General features: G+C 37.4%; 1 protein-coding gene and 4 long non-coding RNA genes across 7 annotated transcripts in view; 4 read left to right on the plus strand and 1 right to left on the minus strand.

Moving 5' to 3' along the window:
* The window catches only part of LOC116291563 (ATP-binding cassette sub-family C member 4), a 52,425-nt gene that overhangs the window by 7,258 nt on the left and 27,468 nt on the right, over positions 1-17,699 (minus strand). For both annotated transcript variants that reach the window (XM_031698738.2, XM_031698739.1), the window contains 7 exons: positions 4,159-4,245; positions 3,308-3,404; positions 2,379-2,699; positions 1,564-1,695; positions 1,158-1,195; positions 664-926; positions 325-404 (listed from right to left, as the gene is read on the minus strand). In XM_031698738.2, the coding sequence (XP_031554598.1) occupies positions 325-404; positions 664-926; positions 1,158-1,195; positions 1,564-1,695; positions 2,379-2,699; positions 3,308-3,404; positions 4,159-4,245 (1,018 nt within the window). The remainder of the gene's footprint in view (positions 1-324; positions 405-663; positions 927-1,157; positions 1,196-1,563; positions 1,696-2,378; positions 2,700-3,307; positions 3,405-4,158; positions 4,246-17,699) is intronic.
* On the plus strand, positions 4,989-7,893 carry LOC116291565 (uncharacterized). 2 transcript variants are annotated; one of them, XR_004196593.2, is made up of 2 exons: positions 4,989-5,596; positions 7,541-7,893. It is a non-coding gene; the product is annotated as an uncharacterized LOC116291565 (long non-coding RNA). The 2 variants fall into 2 exon arrangements; XR_016118705.1 differs by lacking the exon at positions 4,989-5,596 and adding an exon at positions 6,322-6,533.
* Positions 8,359-9,414, plus strand: LOC148905247 (uncharacterized). The gene is made up of 2 exons (XR_016118707.1): positions 8,359-8,559; positions 8,981-9,414. It is a non-coding gene; the product is annotated as an uncharacterized LOC148905247 (long non-coding RNA).
* LOC116291566 (uncharacterized) lies at positions 10,069-11,519 on the plus strand. The gene is made up of 2 exons (XR_016118706.1): positions 10,069-10,368; positions 11,209-11,519. It is a non-coding gene; the product is annotated as an uncharacterized LOC116291566 (long non-coding RNA).
* LOC148905248 (uncharacterized) lies at positions 13,807-17,112 on the plus strand. The gene is made up of 2 exons (XR_016118708.1): positions 13,807-15,722; positions 16,183-17,112. It is a non-coding gene; the product is annotated as an uncharacterized LOC148905248 (long non-coding RNA).

A 17,699-nucleotide genomic window follows, 5' to 3' on the forward strand; every position in this document is an offset into this window, starting at 1 on the left:
TATTGTTATTTGAAGTAATGTGATGTGAAGTGATGTGGTGTGAAGTGAAGTGAAGTAAAATGACGGTGTGTGGTGTGATAGGGTGTGGGATGATGTGGTGTGGTACGTTTACTGTTGCAAGTTTAGGTGTGTGTTCTTATGATAGTGTTGGGTGAGTTCAGGTGTACTAGGATGAGTTGAGCTTTATCCGCTGCATAAGTGCGCATTTGGAAAAAATAAATTGATATCTGTGCACTATAAATTAATGAATTATTAGAAGCTTTTTTGCTGACGTGTGTTGCAGTAACGTGTTGATGTAACGTGTTGTTCAAATCTTTAACTTACCTGAGAAAAATCGCAGACAACAAATGGCATCATGTCATCTATGAAACCCATGTCCTTAGAAAAACGATTGAGGATACGACCTAACAAAATATACAAAGTTGCTAGAACATTACTTCCAGAATTATGATAAGATGATAAATACAACACAAGCGACATACGATAAAAGATACACGAAAATCAACATATTACACAGAGTATTCGATATCTATATACTGCAGATACACCTACTAGTCTTTCAAAATGAGGATACGATGAGGCACAAGTGACTTACGATAAAAGAAACACGACAGCCATACGAAATACGACGTCTATATGTGTACCAGAATGAACTATACATACCAATAGAGTTGGTATCGAAAAAGTAAGACGGTGCCCTCATCAAACTACTGAACATATTGAAGTGGAGGATACGAGAGCCACTGATGGTAATCCTGTAGAACAACTGAGTCCTCAACATAGAGAAAACTATCAGGCCAATCGCTAAGAAGCTGTAGATACCGAGATAGAGGTGTCTGTCGAGGGGAGTCGGTGGAGGAATGGACGTTGAGTTACTGGTGCTGTAAGCCTGGGACTTGATGAAATACTGCTCTTCCTCGTTGCACCTAGGAGAGAACATTATTGAAATTGTAATAAGAATTTAGAAACATTGCCAGGGTTAAAGTAAACAATGATAGTAGAATGATTTGGTGGAGAAAGTATAGTGAAGATAAGAGTAGCGCAGAATAGCAAGACAATGCTTAGCAAAGAAAATCGGCCAAAGCAAAGCAGAGCAGGGCAGGGCAGGGCAGGGCAGGGCAGGGCAGGGCATTTGACAATACATATTAAACACTAACCATTTTGATAACCACCAATCAGAAAGCATGTACATGGCCTAGAACAACGACAAAGACAATCAATTCGCAGATCAATTAGCAAATCTACTTGCATATGATGGCGGGTCCAGGAATGCAATCCAGGTCACACTGGTGAGACGTGACGCATTTGCACCACACAGTAATGCAATATCTTCGATACTTTGTAACTAACAGACCTCCTTGGCTTGGGCGTACTGTTTCCCAATTAAGACCACGTGTCATTCCCTAGAGTATCCTTTCTTTGTTTAATGTTGTACATGAGAAGACACATGAATATGGATACAACTCAAACAAATGGTCTTACATTACGCCCGAACTAACTAATAGAGGTTCATAGAAAATCTAAAAATATGTAGAGATGGTTGACAAAGAAAGTGTCACCTACCTGGGTTATTAAGAAGAGAATAAAGATACAAATAGCTGCTCCTAAGCTATGGAGGGATTTAAAGTAGCGCAGGTAGGTCTGCATGGTGACTGCCCCTTCTTGCTTCATCTCCTTGGGAACCAAATCTTCGTCCTGGAATAAAGTTAAAAACCACTGAATTACGTTATTCACACTCGTGACACGTCTTTCTTCACTACTGTTAGAAGAAGAGCTGCACTGAGTCACGTTATTCACACTCGTGACACGTCTTTCTTCACTACTGTTAGAAGAAGAGCTGCACTGAGTCTGTGTATGTTACTGATGCTCATACTTGTGTTATAGATTCGGTTGTGCAGTGCTCATTAACAGCAGTTGTCTTTCCTCACACCTGTGAAATAAGAGCTGCACTGAGTCTGTATATGTTGCTGATGCTTATACTTGCGTTGTATACTCAATTGTGCATTACTCATTAAGAGCATTTCCCACGCCTTGAGTTTTCTTATACCATTCCATTCTTCGATTGCACGTTACGTCATGGCGGCCATGATGGTGTCATTTAACAAAAGATTTCTCATTAGCATCCATTGTTAACGGCACCACAATGGCCGCCATGCTTTTGTCTTTTAACTCTCTTGGGAATGCTTGCAACCCATCAATACACCATAGACCCCTTGCAGCACTTTGGAATGCAACTCCATCTGGCGGGACATAACAATAGGTTCCAATTCTCAGGAGATTGGAATTCTTTTGTTTTCTCCCCCAGATGAATCTGCTTTGACGTCACATGCAAGGGGTCTTACTCAAGTGGTAGATCCTTTCCAATTTTGAACACTCACATAAACAGAGACTTCAGTAGCAGCTGATGTAACAGACAACGTGCTCTCCAGACGTTGACTCAGACGATGGCTTAGATGACAAGATGAACCTCGAACCACCTCGACCTTATCAGTGGGTGGGATGCTGTCCTGTCTGCTGAACTGACGGCTCAGATTCAACCTTCGGCTGAACTGACGCTTGAATTCAGGTCTGGCGTTGATATCTTCAACACTATCTTCGATGGCAGAGTCTTTGTCTTCGTCTTCTTCGGCACAGAGGGTCATGAAGTCGATGCCAGCCCGACAAAGGTCCTGGTAGCTTCCCTTAGCGATACACTCGCCCTATGGGGAGAGAGGAGTGAAATGATAGGTCAGTAAATAACAAGTAGATTTTGTAGGACTTCGTAGCACGCGGCACAGGGCACGGGAAATGATGATATGACTGTGTGTCTTTCCATATTGCCAAGCGGTGTATGCCACAGCACTTACTTACAGCTTCGATCATTAGAAATTAAGAGCAGTATCTTATTGCCTTTTGATATCTTTTATCGAACCCTGTCAAACTCAGGGTCGTTCATAAGCTACTCTATATATTTTATCAGCTTGTTTGTAGCTATTGTCTGTCTGTCTATCTGTCTGCCTGTCTGTCTGTTTTATGACAGAATCATTTCAGAATAAAGCTAACGATAAACAAAAAAATTGTAACAGTAAAATAATAAAAAAATGTCGCGTTCTGATAGTATACTCAGGAGCAAATAAATGTACTTGCCACGATACAACGCGAGCTCTGATTTGTTAATTAGCGCGGAAAACGTGCATCCAAAAATTGCCTCGTGCGACTTTGTGCTTCCTTCATGCTTAGCAGCCTCCAGCGTCTACCCTATAGATGGAAGCACCCAAGACTCGATGAAAGCGCCGCTAATCAATGACCAATCCTTGAATATCTTTACCTCAGATAAAGCAATGAGAACGTCAGCATCTTTCAAGAACTGAGTCTGATGAGTAACCAAGATACGAGGCTTTTGAGCCAAATAACCGCAAACACACCTGAAAGACATTAAAAAAACATCCTGATGCGCCTTCTGTCTGTCTGTCTGAAACGGGTAGTGTAACGGCAAAATGTTCACCTTTCACTACTGTGAGTCCAATGGCTCGGTCGTGGGTTCGAGTACTGCGGAAGCCCTTGTGAATAAAATTTGTTGGAAGTGTTGTTCTCCCCCTTATTTTTCTACTTTTACATTAGTCTTCCTCCTTCCGTAAATACCAATATTTTTTACTAAATAAGCAAGGTTATGGGGGAGGGATGAGATAGTGATACGCGAAGCTTAGCGACTTCAATATTTTACTATCAATAAAACACACAAGCCTTATTCTTTACATCCCCCGTCAGTCAAAGTTGTTCTAGGGGACCAGTCATTATTGAAGTCGGAGGGGGGGGATGGAGGAGATAATATTTTTGATGCAAGACATTTTGCAGACCCCAACCTAATAGTATTCATGTTTTTCAGGTACCCCCTTCAATCGTTAAAAAAATCCTCCCAATCCTCCTTTTGACCTTTCAAGGCCCCCATGTTCCACTACAAAAAATTTGAGCCCTCCTCCCTCCCCCCCCCCCCATGTTCTTCTCCATCCCCCCCCGACTTAAATAATGAGTGGTCCCTAGGTAGCTCATCGTGTTGTCGATGAAGGCGTAGTTGGATGAGGAAGATTGGGGTTGTTATTGTGGTGGAATGCAGTTGATGATAATGATGACAATGAAGGTAAAGATGCGATGACAACGATGATAATAACATTTTCTTACTTATCAAACAAGTGTCGTCCAACATTAGCATCTACAGCACTCAGAGGATCGTCTAGCAAATAAATATCTGCATCGCAATACACCGCTCTGTTGACAAAAACAAATGAAAAGGTTGATACAAAATACAACTGTTTTGAAGTTTTGAAACAACTTAAACACAGTGAAATTATTAAGTGTTGGAGGACGTCAATCAGAACTGAGAGTTAAGTTTGCGGCGCTCGTGTGAACCAGGTTTAATTAAAGTTTTAAGTCATGATTCTCAGCACGACGTTTGCCAAAAAGTTAATTGAAGTCGGTGAACCTGCCAAGTACCTGTAAAAAATGCCATTATATGAATAAATTAAAGCAGGTTGTAACTTGGGGGAATTCCCCGCCAAAACCTTCGTTTTCTTCATCTAGTCTTTGTTTTTGTTTCGGCCCTCATAGTTATCAGGCCGAAACGTTACTGTATTCAGTTGGCCAACCCATAATATTTCTCGTTTGTGTCAAGTAGCTGTCATAGTTTTAGACCTTTTCTGTAGCTGCACATCGTTTGAAAATTGTTTCACTTTCTCATAAATGACTTTGCATTCAGTTAGACTTCATCTGGTTTTATGGTTTTATCTTCGTGTTGGATGAAAACTTTACAAGTTATGTGACCTCCAGTTCGTATCTTAAACTATAAAGATAGATGTCTAAATTCATCGGTTTTCTAATACTAGTAAAATACTTTAATTCAATAGTAACACTTTACAAGAAAGTACATCATACTAGAAGTAATAATAAGCAAATAAGAAATTGGGGTGACCGACTTCGTTTAGCCGTCGGAATGTTCCTCGAATTCTAAGATAAAAATATGATGACTACTTAACGGGCCGAAACATTATTGCTTTTAAAGCAATATAGGCTTGCAAAAAGCAAAATGGCTGTCGAATCCACAAGAAAAATGCTTACTTGCACAAACATCACATTAAAGACTCGCTAAACTTCATTTCCGATCGTATCGGCGTTTTGCACCGTTTTAGTTGGGACGCTATGAAAAACCCGCTATGAAAATTCAAGTATGGACGCGGAGATTTATATGCGTTTTCGGTGAGACGAAAACGTAGCATTTAGAAAACGCATCATTTTCATGAGCTGTCGGACGAGAGAAGGGCCTAAATCTATTCGGCCTATTAGTTAACGAGCCGAAACATTGCTTTTAAAGCATTATAAGCTTGTAAAAAGTAAGTTTGTTGCCGGATTCACAAGAAAAATGCTTACTTGCACATTTTTCTTGGATTACGTTATGGCGTCCCTTCCAGGATCCCGAAATCCCTGGATTCAAACTAGGGATTTGATTGGTGGACGTCTTTCATATACAGTATGAGATGAATGATATATCACCATTCTTCACTTCTGTAGAAGCTAGCAACTTGCACCATTTCTCGTGAAAAAAACAAGTGTTTTTTCAGCTAAGGTAAGAAACTTCAATTGCAAACACAATTCACAATCAGATTTGCAGTACAGGTTCCTGATATTTTTGTTAAGAGAATTGATTCTGCAAAATGAAGCATGCACAGTCAAATCTAATGACGCATTTAATAGATCCGTCGACATTTTAAAATACGCTACGAAAATGTAATTTTTTTTCTGTGAAAGCTTACTTATGTATTCGTATATATCAAAACACCAAATTATTTGCCTCTCTTGAATTTCTTTTCCCGTAAGAAAAAGCCACTGGCATGAAAGAATTAGTTAGCAACTTGGTGCAGGAATTCATCGAATCCTTCGCTTTCTTCATCTTGTGGTTGTTTTAAAGAGTACTGCTTCCTAATCCATAAAAATATGAAATTATTTTTGATATTTCAAATATATTTTGGTTAAATGAGAAATTATTTTGTAAATTAAAAGACACGATTAGAACCGTCCACACTAATACTATAAGAAAATGTCGATTGGTTTCTTTAAGAAACGCCAAACATCACATTAAAGACTCGCTAAACTTCATTTGCTATCGTATCGGCGTTTTGCACCGTTTTAGTTGGGACGCTATGAAAAACCTATGAAAATTCAAGTATAGAAGCACCAATCACGCATCATTTTCATGAGCTGGTGGACGGGAGCAGGGCCTAAATCTATTCGGCCTACTACTTAACGAGCCGAAAGTTTGTTGCCGGATTCACAAGAAAAATGCTTACTTGCACATTTTTCTTGGATTACGTTATGGCGTCCCTTCCAGGATCCCGAAAATCCCCGGATTCAAACTAGGGATTTGGTTGGTGGACGTCTTTCATATACAGTATGAGATGAATGATATATCCACATTCTTCACTTCTGTAGAAGCTAGCAACTTGCATCATTTCTCGTGTAAACGACAAGTGTTTTATTTTTATTTTTACAACCTATCAGCTAAGGTAAGAAACTTCAATTTCAAACACAATTCACAATCAGATTTGCAGTACAGGTTCCTGATATTTTCGTTAAGAGAAATGATTCTGCAAAATGAAGCATGCACCGTCAAATCTAATGACGCATTTCATAGATCCGCCGACATTTTAAAATACGCTACGAAAATGTTATCTTTTTCCTGTAGAAGCTTACTTTTTCATTCAATTAATAGTGTTCAGATTATTTGCCTCTCTTGAATTTCTTTTCCACTGGGATGCATGAATAAGTTAGCAGTTTGCTGCAGAAATTCATGGAATCCTTCGCTTTCTTCATCTTGTGGTTGTTTTAAAGAGTTCTGCTTCCCAATCCATAACAATATGAAACTATTTTTGATATTTCTAATATATTTTTGTTAAATGAGAAATAATTCTTCAAATTATAAGACAAGATCAACTCTAATGAGGCAGTATAGAACCGTCCACACTAATACTATACGAAAATGTCGATTGGTTTCTTTGTAAGAAAACGCCAAACATCACTCTAAGACACGCTAAACTTCATTTGCTATCGTATCGGCGTTTTGCACCGCTTTAGTTGGGACGCTATGAAAAACCCGCTATGAAAATTCAAGTATAGACGCGGAGATTTCTATGCGTTTTCGGTGAGACGAAAACGTAGCATTTAGAAAACGCATCATTTTCATGTGCTGGTGGACGGGAGCAGGGCCTAAATCTATTCGGCCTATCACTTAATGAGCCGAAACATTGCTTTTAAAGCAATATAAGCTTGTAAAAAGTAAGTTTGTAGCCGGATTCACAAGAAAAATGCTTACTTGCATATTTTACTTGCAAAAAGTATCCGGCATTTTCATGAGCTGGTGGACAAGAGCAGGGCCTAAAATGATCTTTTCGACCGCTTTCAATATCCACAAGAGATTCAATGTGATTCAGATTCAAGAGATGGAAAACCTTTATATCAATGCTGCAGGTTTTATTTAATATTTTTATTTCGTTAATATTCTCTTCTTCTTCAGAATGGCACCACAAAAACAGAAATGCCTTGCCAAGAGAAGACAACAAACAACGCCTATAAAAACGACTCTTAAGAAGAGCGTAAAATCTCCTCGAAAGAAATATCGAGAAATAAGGAACCCCTACGGTGTTAAATGTGGATGTGAAAGCCCTGGCAGCACGCCAAAAAACGCCAACTCCTCCAGGGGACAGAGAAGAAGCCATCGCCGCTTATGAAAAGCAAGCAGGCAGGCTTATACCTTGCAGAAGCTTCTAACATCACTTTTCTCCCAAAGACTAAGATCTAAACGTGATGTAACAATTCATTTTAAGAGAAATGAAAATGAAAAAATAAAAATGTTTTAACAAAAACAAACTGTCTCTTTCGACTGTAAAAGAAAAAAAAAATCGCTGTGAAGCGGTGGGTTCAGTTCATTTTGCCCAACACTCTGAGAGTTATAAACACAGTAGAATCAAGTCACAAAATGGTAGATTTTCTAATGAAATCAGGGCAAGCGGAATTTCCTAAACAAGCGGCTTTATCACTTTTTAAAGCCGAAAACAGTTTAGTAAGTAATAAGTAATAAGATAAGTATTTGAATGTTATGAACTGGATTTCAAATGAATAAATGCTTTAGTTAAGTATACAATTCGATTTTAAAATCGTTACATTTATTTTTTCTTAAAATATCGAACGGCCAGTACCACAGGAAACCCAAACTTTCGTTACGTTCTGCGAACCCCTGCGTTACGCAAACATTCTAAGTGTCTGTCACGCAACCTTTTTCCTCCCAACGCGGGGAGTAGACTCTTCAACAGTCCCTCGCGCGGCCGAGAAAGAGACTGTGGAAGAGTCTGCACGTGGAAGGAAACGTTGCGTGACAGACAATAAGAACGTCTGCGTAGGAGTAGGTCAAGTAACTCAATATTCGACTGGGGAAAAAAGCGCGCCACTCAACGTATTCGATTCAAAGACTGTACAAGAAGAAGGCTTCAAAGCTAACGTTCATAATTTGCTGCAAAAAAACTGGGTTTCCAGGAGGTAAGTGATCCTTATTCGATCAAACGAGAAACCACTAAAAGCTAAAACTCTTTCATTTCGTTTTATATTTTTCTGCTAAGAAAAGCGGAAAATTAATTATCATCCAATTTGCACCAGAAATAAAATTCCATAAGCACAGAATATATAACTTGTTAATAACATTTTTTTCGATTGTATTAAGGCGAAAGTGTATACAGTATATCAAGATATATAAAGACAATGTGTTGCAAGTGGAATTTTAGAATGAAAACCCCTAGATTTTTCGTATGTCTTGATAACTATATACTTGGTCATAAATTCTCTTCTAAGTCATATGATACCAGCGATAGCTTGGTCTTTGCAATCTATAATGTTATATCATGATAGATTGTTAATAAGCTTTGGTCAAGTGTTTTTCTAAGACGGACGCATTGTCTTTCAGAAATGGCTAAACCGAAGAACAAGTCCAAACCAGCTCAACGAAAGGGCGCGAAAACTAGTAGAGCATCCGCTTCAGCCAAACCGAAACACGCCGCCAAACCTCTGAAAACAAAAAAATCAAACGCACAAACAACTGAGGTAGTAAAACGCACCATCACAACTACAACCGTGAAAATTAGGAAGAATTAAGCCACAAGAAGTCGGTATTTGCCTAAACAAGTTGGGACGAAGAAACGACAGTTGGCCGTACGGAGTCCATCGATTCGTCTCTGATCCAACTCTTCCATCAACACAAATACCCATTGTAAGAGACCTTATTTTCAAGGAAATTTAATAAAAATGTATGCTCATAAATATATACCTTGTACACAGAGTAGAAACTAAATTCCTAAAGTTTAAGTTTGAGTAAGAAATTAAATATTGTATTGCTTGTTACGAGTTTGTGTTTACTTTTGAACATCGAATCTCAGACCAAGTATCAACATGATCAAGTATCTAAGCAAACTAGAATAATTAAAACAGTGTTAAAATAGATATATAGTTTCTAGAACTACCGTAATCGTGGTATTTTCGCTTATGTGATGGGATTGAATGATGTTATTGGTCGATGTGCTTTACTGCGAAAACTAATTTAACTTTTTTGCAGAGTGGGCTTTGCAAACAGAAGTTGCGTTGTCTATGAAAAATGCAAAATTGGTGAACCCCCGTAAAAACCTTGGCCTCCTTTGATGTGATTGGATGATTTTGTCAGATAAATTGACCTTATAATAAGCGTCCTTTCGTTTCTAGAAGGTTCGATCACTAGGGGAAACCCCGACATCCGTAGATGTCATGTGGACGTGAAGGAAACGTTTCCCTTCGCGCCATTCCCCTCGGAAAGCCGTCGTAACCGGAAGTGCACTACTTGAATCCGAGTTTGCAACGGAAAATAATAGCGAGCGAGACTTGGAGCAAGTAGCCAGTCTATACTGCCCTCTATATAAGAAGACTACTTAGTAATGCTAATATTGTAATAAATTGTATTAAAAAATATATATCTAAATTTTAATTAAGCTATACACCTAATCGCAAAAACATTGTCGCGTGGTGCTAACACGGTAATATCGAAAATATCAGCCTTAGAGAATGTGCATGTTACGTTACGCATAGCCGCCATGTTTGTATACGATTTTGTAGCATTTTTTTTTGTATTTTTATGTTAGCCTCGTAGGTCGATTGTCTGTCCCTTATTTGGCTTTGCGCTGACTCATACATCACGTGACGTCCAATCCTTGATTGTCATTGGACAATACGAAAGTAAGCTGTCGTTATATTTCATAAAAGGGTCTTGCGTCGTAAGAGCGTTGGATATTGAAGCTTTAATTGGAGTTACTCTTTTAGCTTTTACAGGTAAGCGAACTACTGTAGTACTTAAAACGTGAAATAGTTAGTAGACTAATAGAGGTTAATAAATCTTATTTCCTTATTTTTCGGTCTATTTGACTATTACACGTTTTTTGTTGAAGTTTGTTTCAAGGGTTTAGCAACGCTGTTCCAAGAAAAAGCATTAGATCAATCTTAGACGTAACGCCTGGAAAGGTTTATAGCATGATGTCGGATATTCGAGACATTAGCCTCGATACATATCGTTTTTATGAAAAATGTTAAACCAAAAAAATACAGCTTTTTTACTCACATAGTACATTCGAAGTTTCTCCGTAATTCGGTCTCAATCTATATCGAATATTGATTTTAAGACAGTTCGCTGCTAGCAGAGTCTCACGCGTTAAATTGTTGCTCGTTTTTACCGTTAATTCACTCGCAAAAATAAATGTCCGAAGAAAGAAGAAGGTTCAAAGATCATCAAGAACTATAATGTAATTCTGTCCGTTATCTCTTTAGTTCTTGCTTCCCCTAAATGCATATTGCATTCTTTTTATTTTTTCATTTTTTTCGTATTCTGAACTTGAGGTAAAGTTAGATAAATAAATAAATGTTATGCAAATTCTAAGGTGTAACACAATACTCGACAAAAGCTTAATATATTCGGAAGAAAAGTTATAGGTTAAACTCGTCTTCCATTTTCAAAGAAAACCACCAACTGAGTTCTATCACGGTACAATGAACTGAGTGGATTTCTTGGAAACCGACAATGCAAACGAAGGTGTTGTTATTCATTGCCATTAATATTTGCAGGTCACTGTTGAATAAAAACAATTAAGATTGACTAGTGGATTATTTTTATTTTAGTCTTTCAGATCAGATATGGGGAAACCTAAGAACTCCAAAGGAACTGCATCGCATAAACCGGCCAAGACACGAAAGCTGGTCAGTACTACTAAGCCTAAAAGACCAAAACCTGCTGCTGCGAACAACGCAAAAAGCCAGCAGCAAAAATAAAGGAAACAATCAGGAGGACTGTAACAACGACTCGTACGCTCGAGCAAAAATAAGACATAGCATAGCATAAAGGAACATGTTTATTTTGTAATCTTTTTCAGACTAGAAATGTCACAACAATGAGCAAATTAAAATTGCATCAAGTGAAGTGACTAAGAAAACGTTGTCTTCTTTGTTTGTAAAGTCACTTTAGATTATTCTGGCCGGAAAAGTAGCTTCGAATAATGGGAAAAATTGTGAGTTCATCTTGGGTCTATAATAGTCTATCTGCCTAAAAGCCGAAAACAAAACGCTTACGCTTGTATTATCCGATCAAATACCTTACCTTTTAGGGAAAGTTCATTTAATATGCAGAGGGGGAATGAAGATTTCGCCTCAAAACCTTCTTCCTTTACGGGACCCCCTTAGGATTTTACTTAATTTTCGAAGCCTCCCAAACAACCCATGAACGTTTTCAAATTCAAATTGAGAACCCCCACTTGGATGCATGACAAATTTTAAGAGCCCTCTCCTCACTTGCATGTCCCAAAAAAATTCATTCCCTCCCCCCCAATATCTTTATCCCCCCCCGTATATTAAAAGAATTTTTCCTCCGGGATTCCGCCGGGACGCAAAAAGAACCCAATTTAAATTAAATTAACTTAAATATCGAGCCCCAAAACATTGGTAATATGCTTTTGAAGTCGAATATACCATTTATTTCTAGAGATGATAGGTTGCATGTGTGATTGGTTAATTGCAAACAATCGAATTTTAAGAGCTTTTTTGAAATATAAAAATTCCCCTGATAGGTTGCACATGATTGGTTTATTTTGAAGAAGTAGACATAGCTCCGTACCGACATAGCTCCAAGAGAGAAAAAAATAAAATGTGATGACTAAGCAGTTTAAGTAGGTTTAGAAAATATTATGCAAATTTCTGTACTAGTTATTTCATCATCTTATACGAGACTTTTAAGTCCAATTTGTATTGACTCAGTAGTTTGTATCAATTAGATTTTTATTAATCAAGATAATAAATAATGGAATAAAATCGCAAAATTGTGTCGTTTTAATAGTCCTATTCTCTACTTTCTCATCGCTAATAATGCTTTGCGCCTTGGGGGTAACCCACTTCGGCAGTCGCCATATTGGATTTTCATATGTAAAGATGACTTTTGCTGTGCCCCTGGTTGTTCTAATAACCGAAAAAGAAACCCTGAACTCAGTTTTTATCGGATTCCGAAAGAAGAAAGACGCAGGGAGGCATGGTAATTAAGCCAATTCAAAGAGAAAGCCTCGAGTCAACAAACAACAGTCGGTTGTGCTCGTTACATTTTGTTGGTGGTGAAAAATCGGACAATCCTGAGAGTTTGGCTTTCGTACCCTCATTATTTGAGCACAGTCATGGTTCTACCAAGACTTCAAGAACAACAAGAAACCGTATGAGATTGGAAATCCTTACCGAACCAGACTTAGATAAAAAATCCTGCAGTATAATATTTTTATAGTTGACAAAAATCAGACAAAATGCAAATACTATATTTTTCGGCACTTTGATGAATATAAATTATGGTCACCAGCAGCTAACGGTATTCCCCAAGTTTTAATTAGTGATTGGTTAATTCTGAAGTATGACGTCATACAAGATATAAAAGGCGAGTAATTGCGTTGGTTCAGTTCATTTCAGCCCAGGCCAACAAAGTGAACACAACTTCTACACATTGACTGCTGGAGAATTTTTTTCAAATGGCTTGCAGAAAATTCAAAAAGAATTCTAAGACGATTCCAATAAGAAGTAGAAACATTCCCATGACAAGTGCGTTGTACTCCATCGAAGAAGGAGGCGTAAGTATTTATGGTGGAAAGGCGAAAAACTTAAAAGAAAGAGTTTGTGGCCATCTCCATGGAAAATGCCAAAACATTGACCTTTACTTGAATTGCACCAATTTAGAAAATATCAACTTAAATTATACCCCCATGAGAAATCCTGGTAGAAAAGAAAAAGATTATATAAAGTGGATTAAGAAGAACGAAGGAAGGGCGAGTCTTCCATTCAACTTCACAAGGGGAAATAGCATATCCTCATCAAGAAAGAGATCTGGACGCCGTCGTCGTCGCTGAAGGAAAACGAAACACTTGATATTAAAAAAAAACAGTTAGCCAAAAAGAAGTTGCATCCGTCTCTCAACTTCATAGACTTCGCGACATAGCTCCAAGAGAGAAAAAATTAAAATGTGATGACTAAGCAGTTTAAGTAGGTTTAGAAAATACAATGCAAATTTCTGTACTAGTTATTTCATCATCTTATACGAGACTTTTAAGTCCAATTTGTATTGACTCAGTAGTTTGTATTAATTAGATTTTTATTAATCAAGATAATAAATAATGGAATAAAATCATAATCGCAAAATTGTGTCGTTTTAATAGTCCTATTCTCTACTTTCTCATCGCTAATAATGCTTTGCGCCTTGGGGGTAACCCACTTCGGCAGTCGCCATATTGGATTTTCATATGTAAAGATGACTTTTGCTGTGCCCCTGGTTGTTCTAATAACCGAAAAAGAAACCCTGAACTCAGTTTTTATCGGATTCCGAAAGAAGAAAGACGCAGGGAGGCATGGTAATTAAGCCAATTCAAAGAGAAAGCCTCGAGTCAACAAACAACAGTCGGTTGTGCTCGTTACATTTTGTTGGTGGTGAAAAATCGGAAAATCCAGAGAGTTTGGCTTTCGCACCCTCAATATTTGAGCACAGTCATGGTTCTACCAAGACTTCAAGAACAACAAGAAACCGTATGAGATTGGAAATCCTTACCGAACCAGACTTAGATAAAAAATCCTGCAGTATAATATTTTTATAGTTGACAAAAATCAGACAAAATGCAAATACTATATTTTTCGGCACTTTGATGAATATAAATTATGGTCACCAGCAGCTAACGGTATTCCCCAAGTTTTAATTAGTGATTGGTTAATTCTGAAGTATGACGTCATACAAGATATAAAAGGCGAGTAATTGCGTTGGTTCAGTTCATTTCAGCCCAGGCCAACAAAGTGAACACAACTTCTATACATTGTCTGCTTGAGAATTTTTTCAAATGGCTTGCAGAAAATTCCAAAAGAATTCTAAGACAATTCCAATAACGAGTACAAATATTCCTATGATAAGTGCGTTGTACACTATCGTGAAAGCAGGTAAAAGTAAAAATGTTGGAAAGACGATTAATTTCAAGCGAAGAGTTGGCGAGCATCTCAATGGAAGAAGGCAAAAAATTGATCGTTATTTGGACAGGATCAATTTAAATGATGTTCGATTAAAATATAAACCCACGAGAAAACCTGGAAGAAGAGAGAGAGAGTACATGAACTGTACTAAGAAGAAGGAAGGCAAGTCAAGTCTTCCATACAATTTCACACGGGGGAATACTGTTTCAAGAAAGAGCGCGGGACGCCGTCGTCGTCGCTGAAGTACACCGAAACTAACCTTTGGCCAAAAAGAAGTCGAATCTGTCACTCAACTTTATCAAGAAAAGTCTTTTCTGAAGAAGAAGAAAGGGAGAGCTTTCGCGACTGAGCTCAAGAAGAAAACAACAGTTTCAAAATGCATCAATAACTTTGAACACTTTTACACGGCTTCAAGTCGGTTTAGAAAATATTATGCAAGTCAGCTTTTATACTCGATACTTTTGTAAACTGTTTCTGAACGCCGTCGTCGCTGAAATAAAACGAAAACTGACCTTTAGCCAGAACACCAACTTCATATAAAGAAATGTCGTTTCTGAAGAAGAAGAAAGCGGAGAGCGGAGCATTCGCGACCGAGCTCATGGTAAACAGTTTTAAAAACATCGATAACTTTAGTGACGATAGGACACTTTTATATTCACGGTTTCAAGTTATTATGCATGGCAGCTTTTGTACCTGTTATTTTATGGCTTTGACATTTGTAAGCTGTATCTAAATCTTATAAGACCTAAGTATTGATTGCTGTAATTTGTATCAATAAATTTGTATCAATTAAACATTGTGGCTTTGGAATAAAATCCTAATCACAAGATCGCTTCATTTTCTTTGTGTGAAATGGTCAAGTAGACAAGGAAAAAAATATTCGGTGTCGCGTCCCTGTTGTTTCTAAAAGGTTCGATCACTAGGGGATCTAATTGGATATGCAAAGAAGCGTCCATTCCCCTTAGAAGGTTCGATCACTATGGAAATACCCGACATCCGTGAAGTTGATTGGCTAATGAACTTTTGGCGGGCAATTCAACTACCTATTCAAAGGCAAAGCATTTAAAGGAATTCATTTTCAGTTCAAAACGCGTACGGTTAACAATTCCGCCAGGTGTTGCTCAAAAACACAGCAACACTCAACAAAGAAGTTATCTCAGGTAAGTGCCTTAAATCACGATCGTTTCAAGTCAGTTTTCGATCTGGTTTTCGAGTCGTAAAGCTTCTTGTATTTGGTTTAAGCATGTAGATCAGATTTTAGAGAACTGTAAAAAGCTGATTGACAAAAAACAATAACAAACAAAGCTATAGGCTAGTATTCTCAGTTCAGATCAATTGCTTCTCGGATTATCGTATATATGAAAACATGATGTTGATGAAGCTTTGCGATTTAGGTCAGTAGACTTTTCCGAAAGAAAATGCAAGTTGGTCAAAATATCGCTTGGCGTCCTTCGTAAAGCAATATCGAAGTACGAGAACATTCCAAGGAATGTTCTTGAGGGAAAAAGACTATATGCTTTAAATTATAATATTATATATCCGAAGTACAAGATTGCTTTTGAAAGTGGAACAGTGAAAAAAAAACTAGAAATCAGCTCTAACTGTGCTTTTTACTTTTAGAATGGGCGAAACTAATGAAAGAAAGTACGAAAACATCTGCAACAAATTGATGAGAGCGAGAGAATATCCCATAAGAAGTAAGGAAATCCCAAATACACCTGGGATATATGCAATCCTAGAAACTGCACCAAATAAATGGCTTTATGTTGGAAAATCAATCCGCATCAGGCGAAGGCTTGGGCAGCATTGTACAAGGCCGCTTAGACAGGCAATCGACAAGAAGATTGCGAGAACAGGAGTGGCAAATTTTACAATGAAATTTGTCAGTTTTGAAGAACCAGGAAGGCTTGAAAAAAAATACATCAAGTGCCTAAGGTCTAAGGGATTCGCTCTACCTCTCAACATCCAAGGCGGCAATTCAAAGTAAAGAATACAAGGGGGAAACGAAGAAAGACGTAGTTCACCTTTTTAGAGAATATTTTTAGATGCAACGAAGGAGCTTATGATAGCTAGTTTGCAGTTAAGTAAATAAATGCTACCGCATGTCAAAAAATTAAAAATAATAATTAAAAGTCGTTTTGTGCCATAAGAGAAATTATTTTAGATAAATTATTTTATTACCTCAAGAAAACATCAAGATTTTATATACATCAAAACTATAACGCACTGTAAGCAGCATTGGTTTCGTATGTAAGTCTGTAGTCTTATTCTTATTTTGACCTTTGGTCGAAAACGTTCAATAAAAATATCATATAGAAACCAAAATCAGTCTTTTCTAAATCAATAATAATAAACGGAATAACTAACGGTGTCACTCGTTCTTGTGTGAATGGTGAACGGAAATAATAAAAAAACGCAACATAACATGACATTACCCCTGCAATTCTTACAACCACATTTAATGTGTAAACGACTAGAAGTTTTTTGTGTCGATTGAATATTATTTAATTAATTACTATAGTAATGGTATAATAAAATCATCATCAAGAATTTGAACAGTTTTAATTGCTTATGCGTGAAAGACAAAACAAAAAAATTGAATTTTAATTAAGGAAATTTAAATAGAAAAAATCCCTTTATTAAATTAGTGGGGACTCCCAGTTTTCATTAGGGAATATTCCCTATTTAACTCAGAGGGGATCCCCCGAAATTTAATTAGGTAAAATTCCCTAACTAACTCAGCGGGGATAACTTTAGTGACGATAGAACACTTTTAAATTCAGGGTTTTAAGTTATTATTCATGGCAGCTTTTGTACCTGTTATTGTATCGCTTTCTTTGTAAACTGCATCTAAATCTTATGAGACCTACTATAAGTATTGATTTTTGTAATTTGTATCAATAAATTTGTATTAATTAATCATTGTGGCTTTGAAATAAAATCCTAATCACAAGATTGCTTCGTTTTAATTTTTCATGAGAAATGGTCAAATAGACAAGGAAAAAAATATTTACGCTCTATTGCAATCTTTGACGTCGCGTTCTTGTTGTTTCTAAAAGGTTAGATCACTAGCTAGGAGAATCCCCGAAATCCGTCGATCTGATTGGGTATGCAAAGAAGCGTCCATTTCTTTTTAG

This window comes from Actinia tenebrosa, unplaced genomic scaffold, assembly GCF_029948245.1.
Source record: "Actinia tenebrosa isolate PJP-AT-01 unplaced genomic scaffold, QUT_ActTen_1.0 PGA_scaffold8__29_contigs__length_14323225, whole genome shotgun sequence".
NCBI lineage: Eukaryota > Metazoa > Cnidaria > Anthozoa > Actiniaria > Actiniidae > Actinia > Actinia tenebrosa.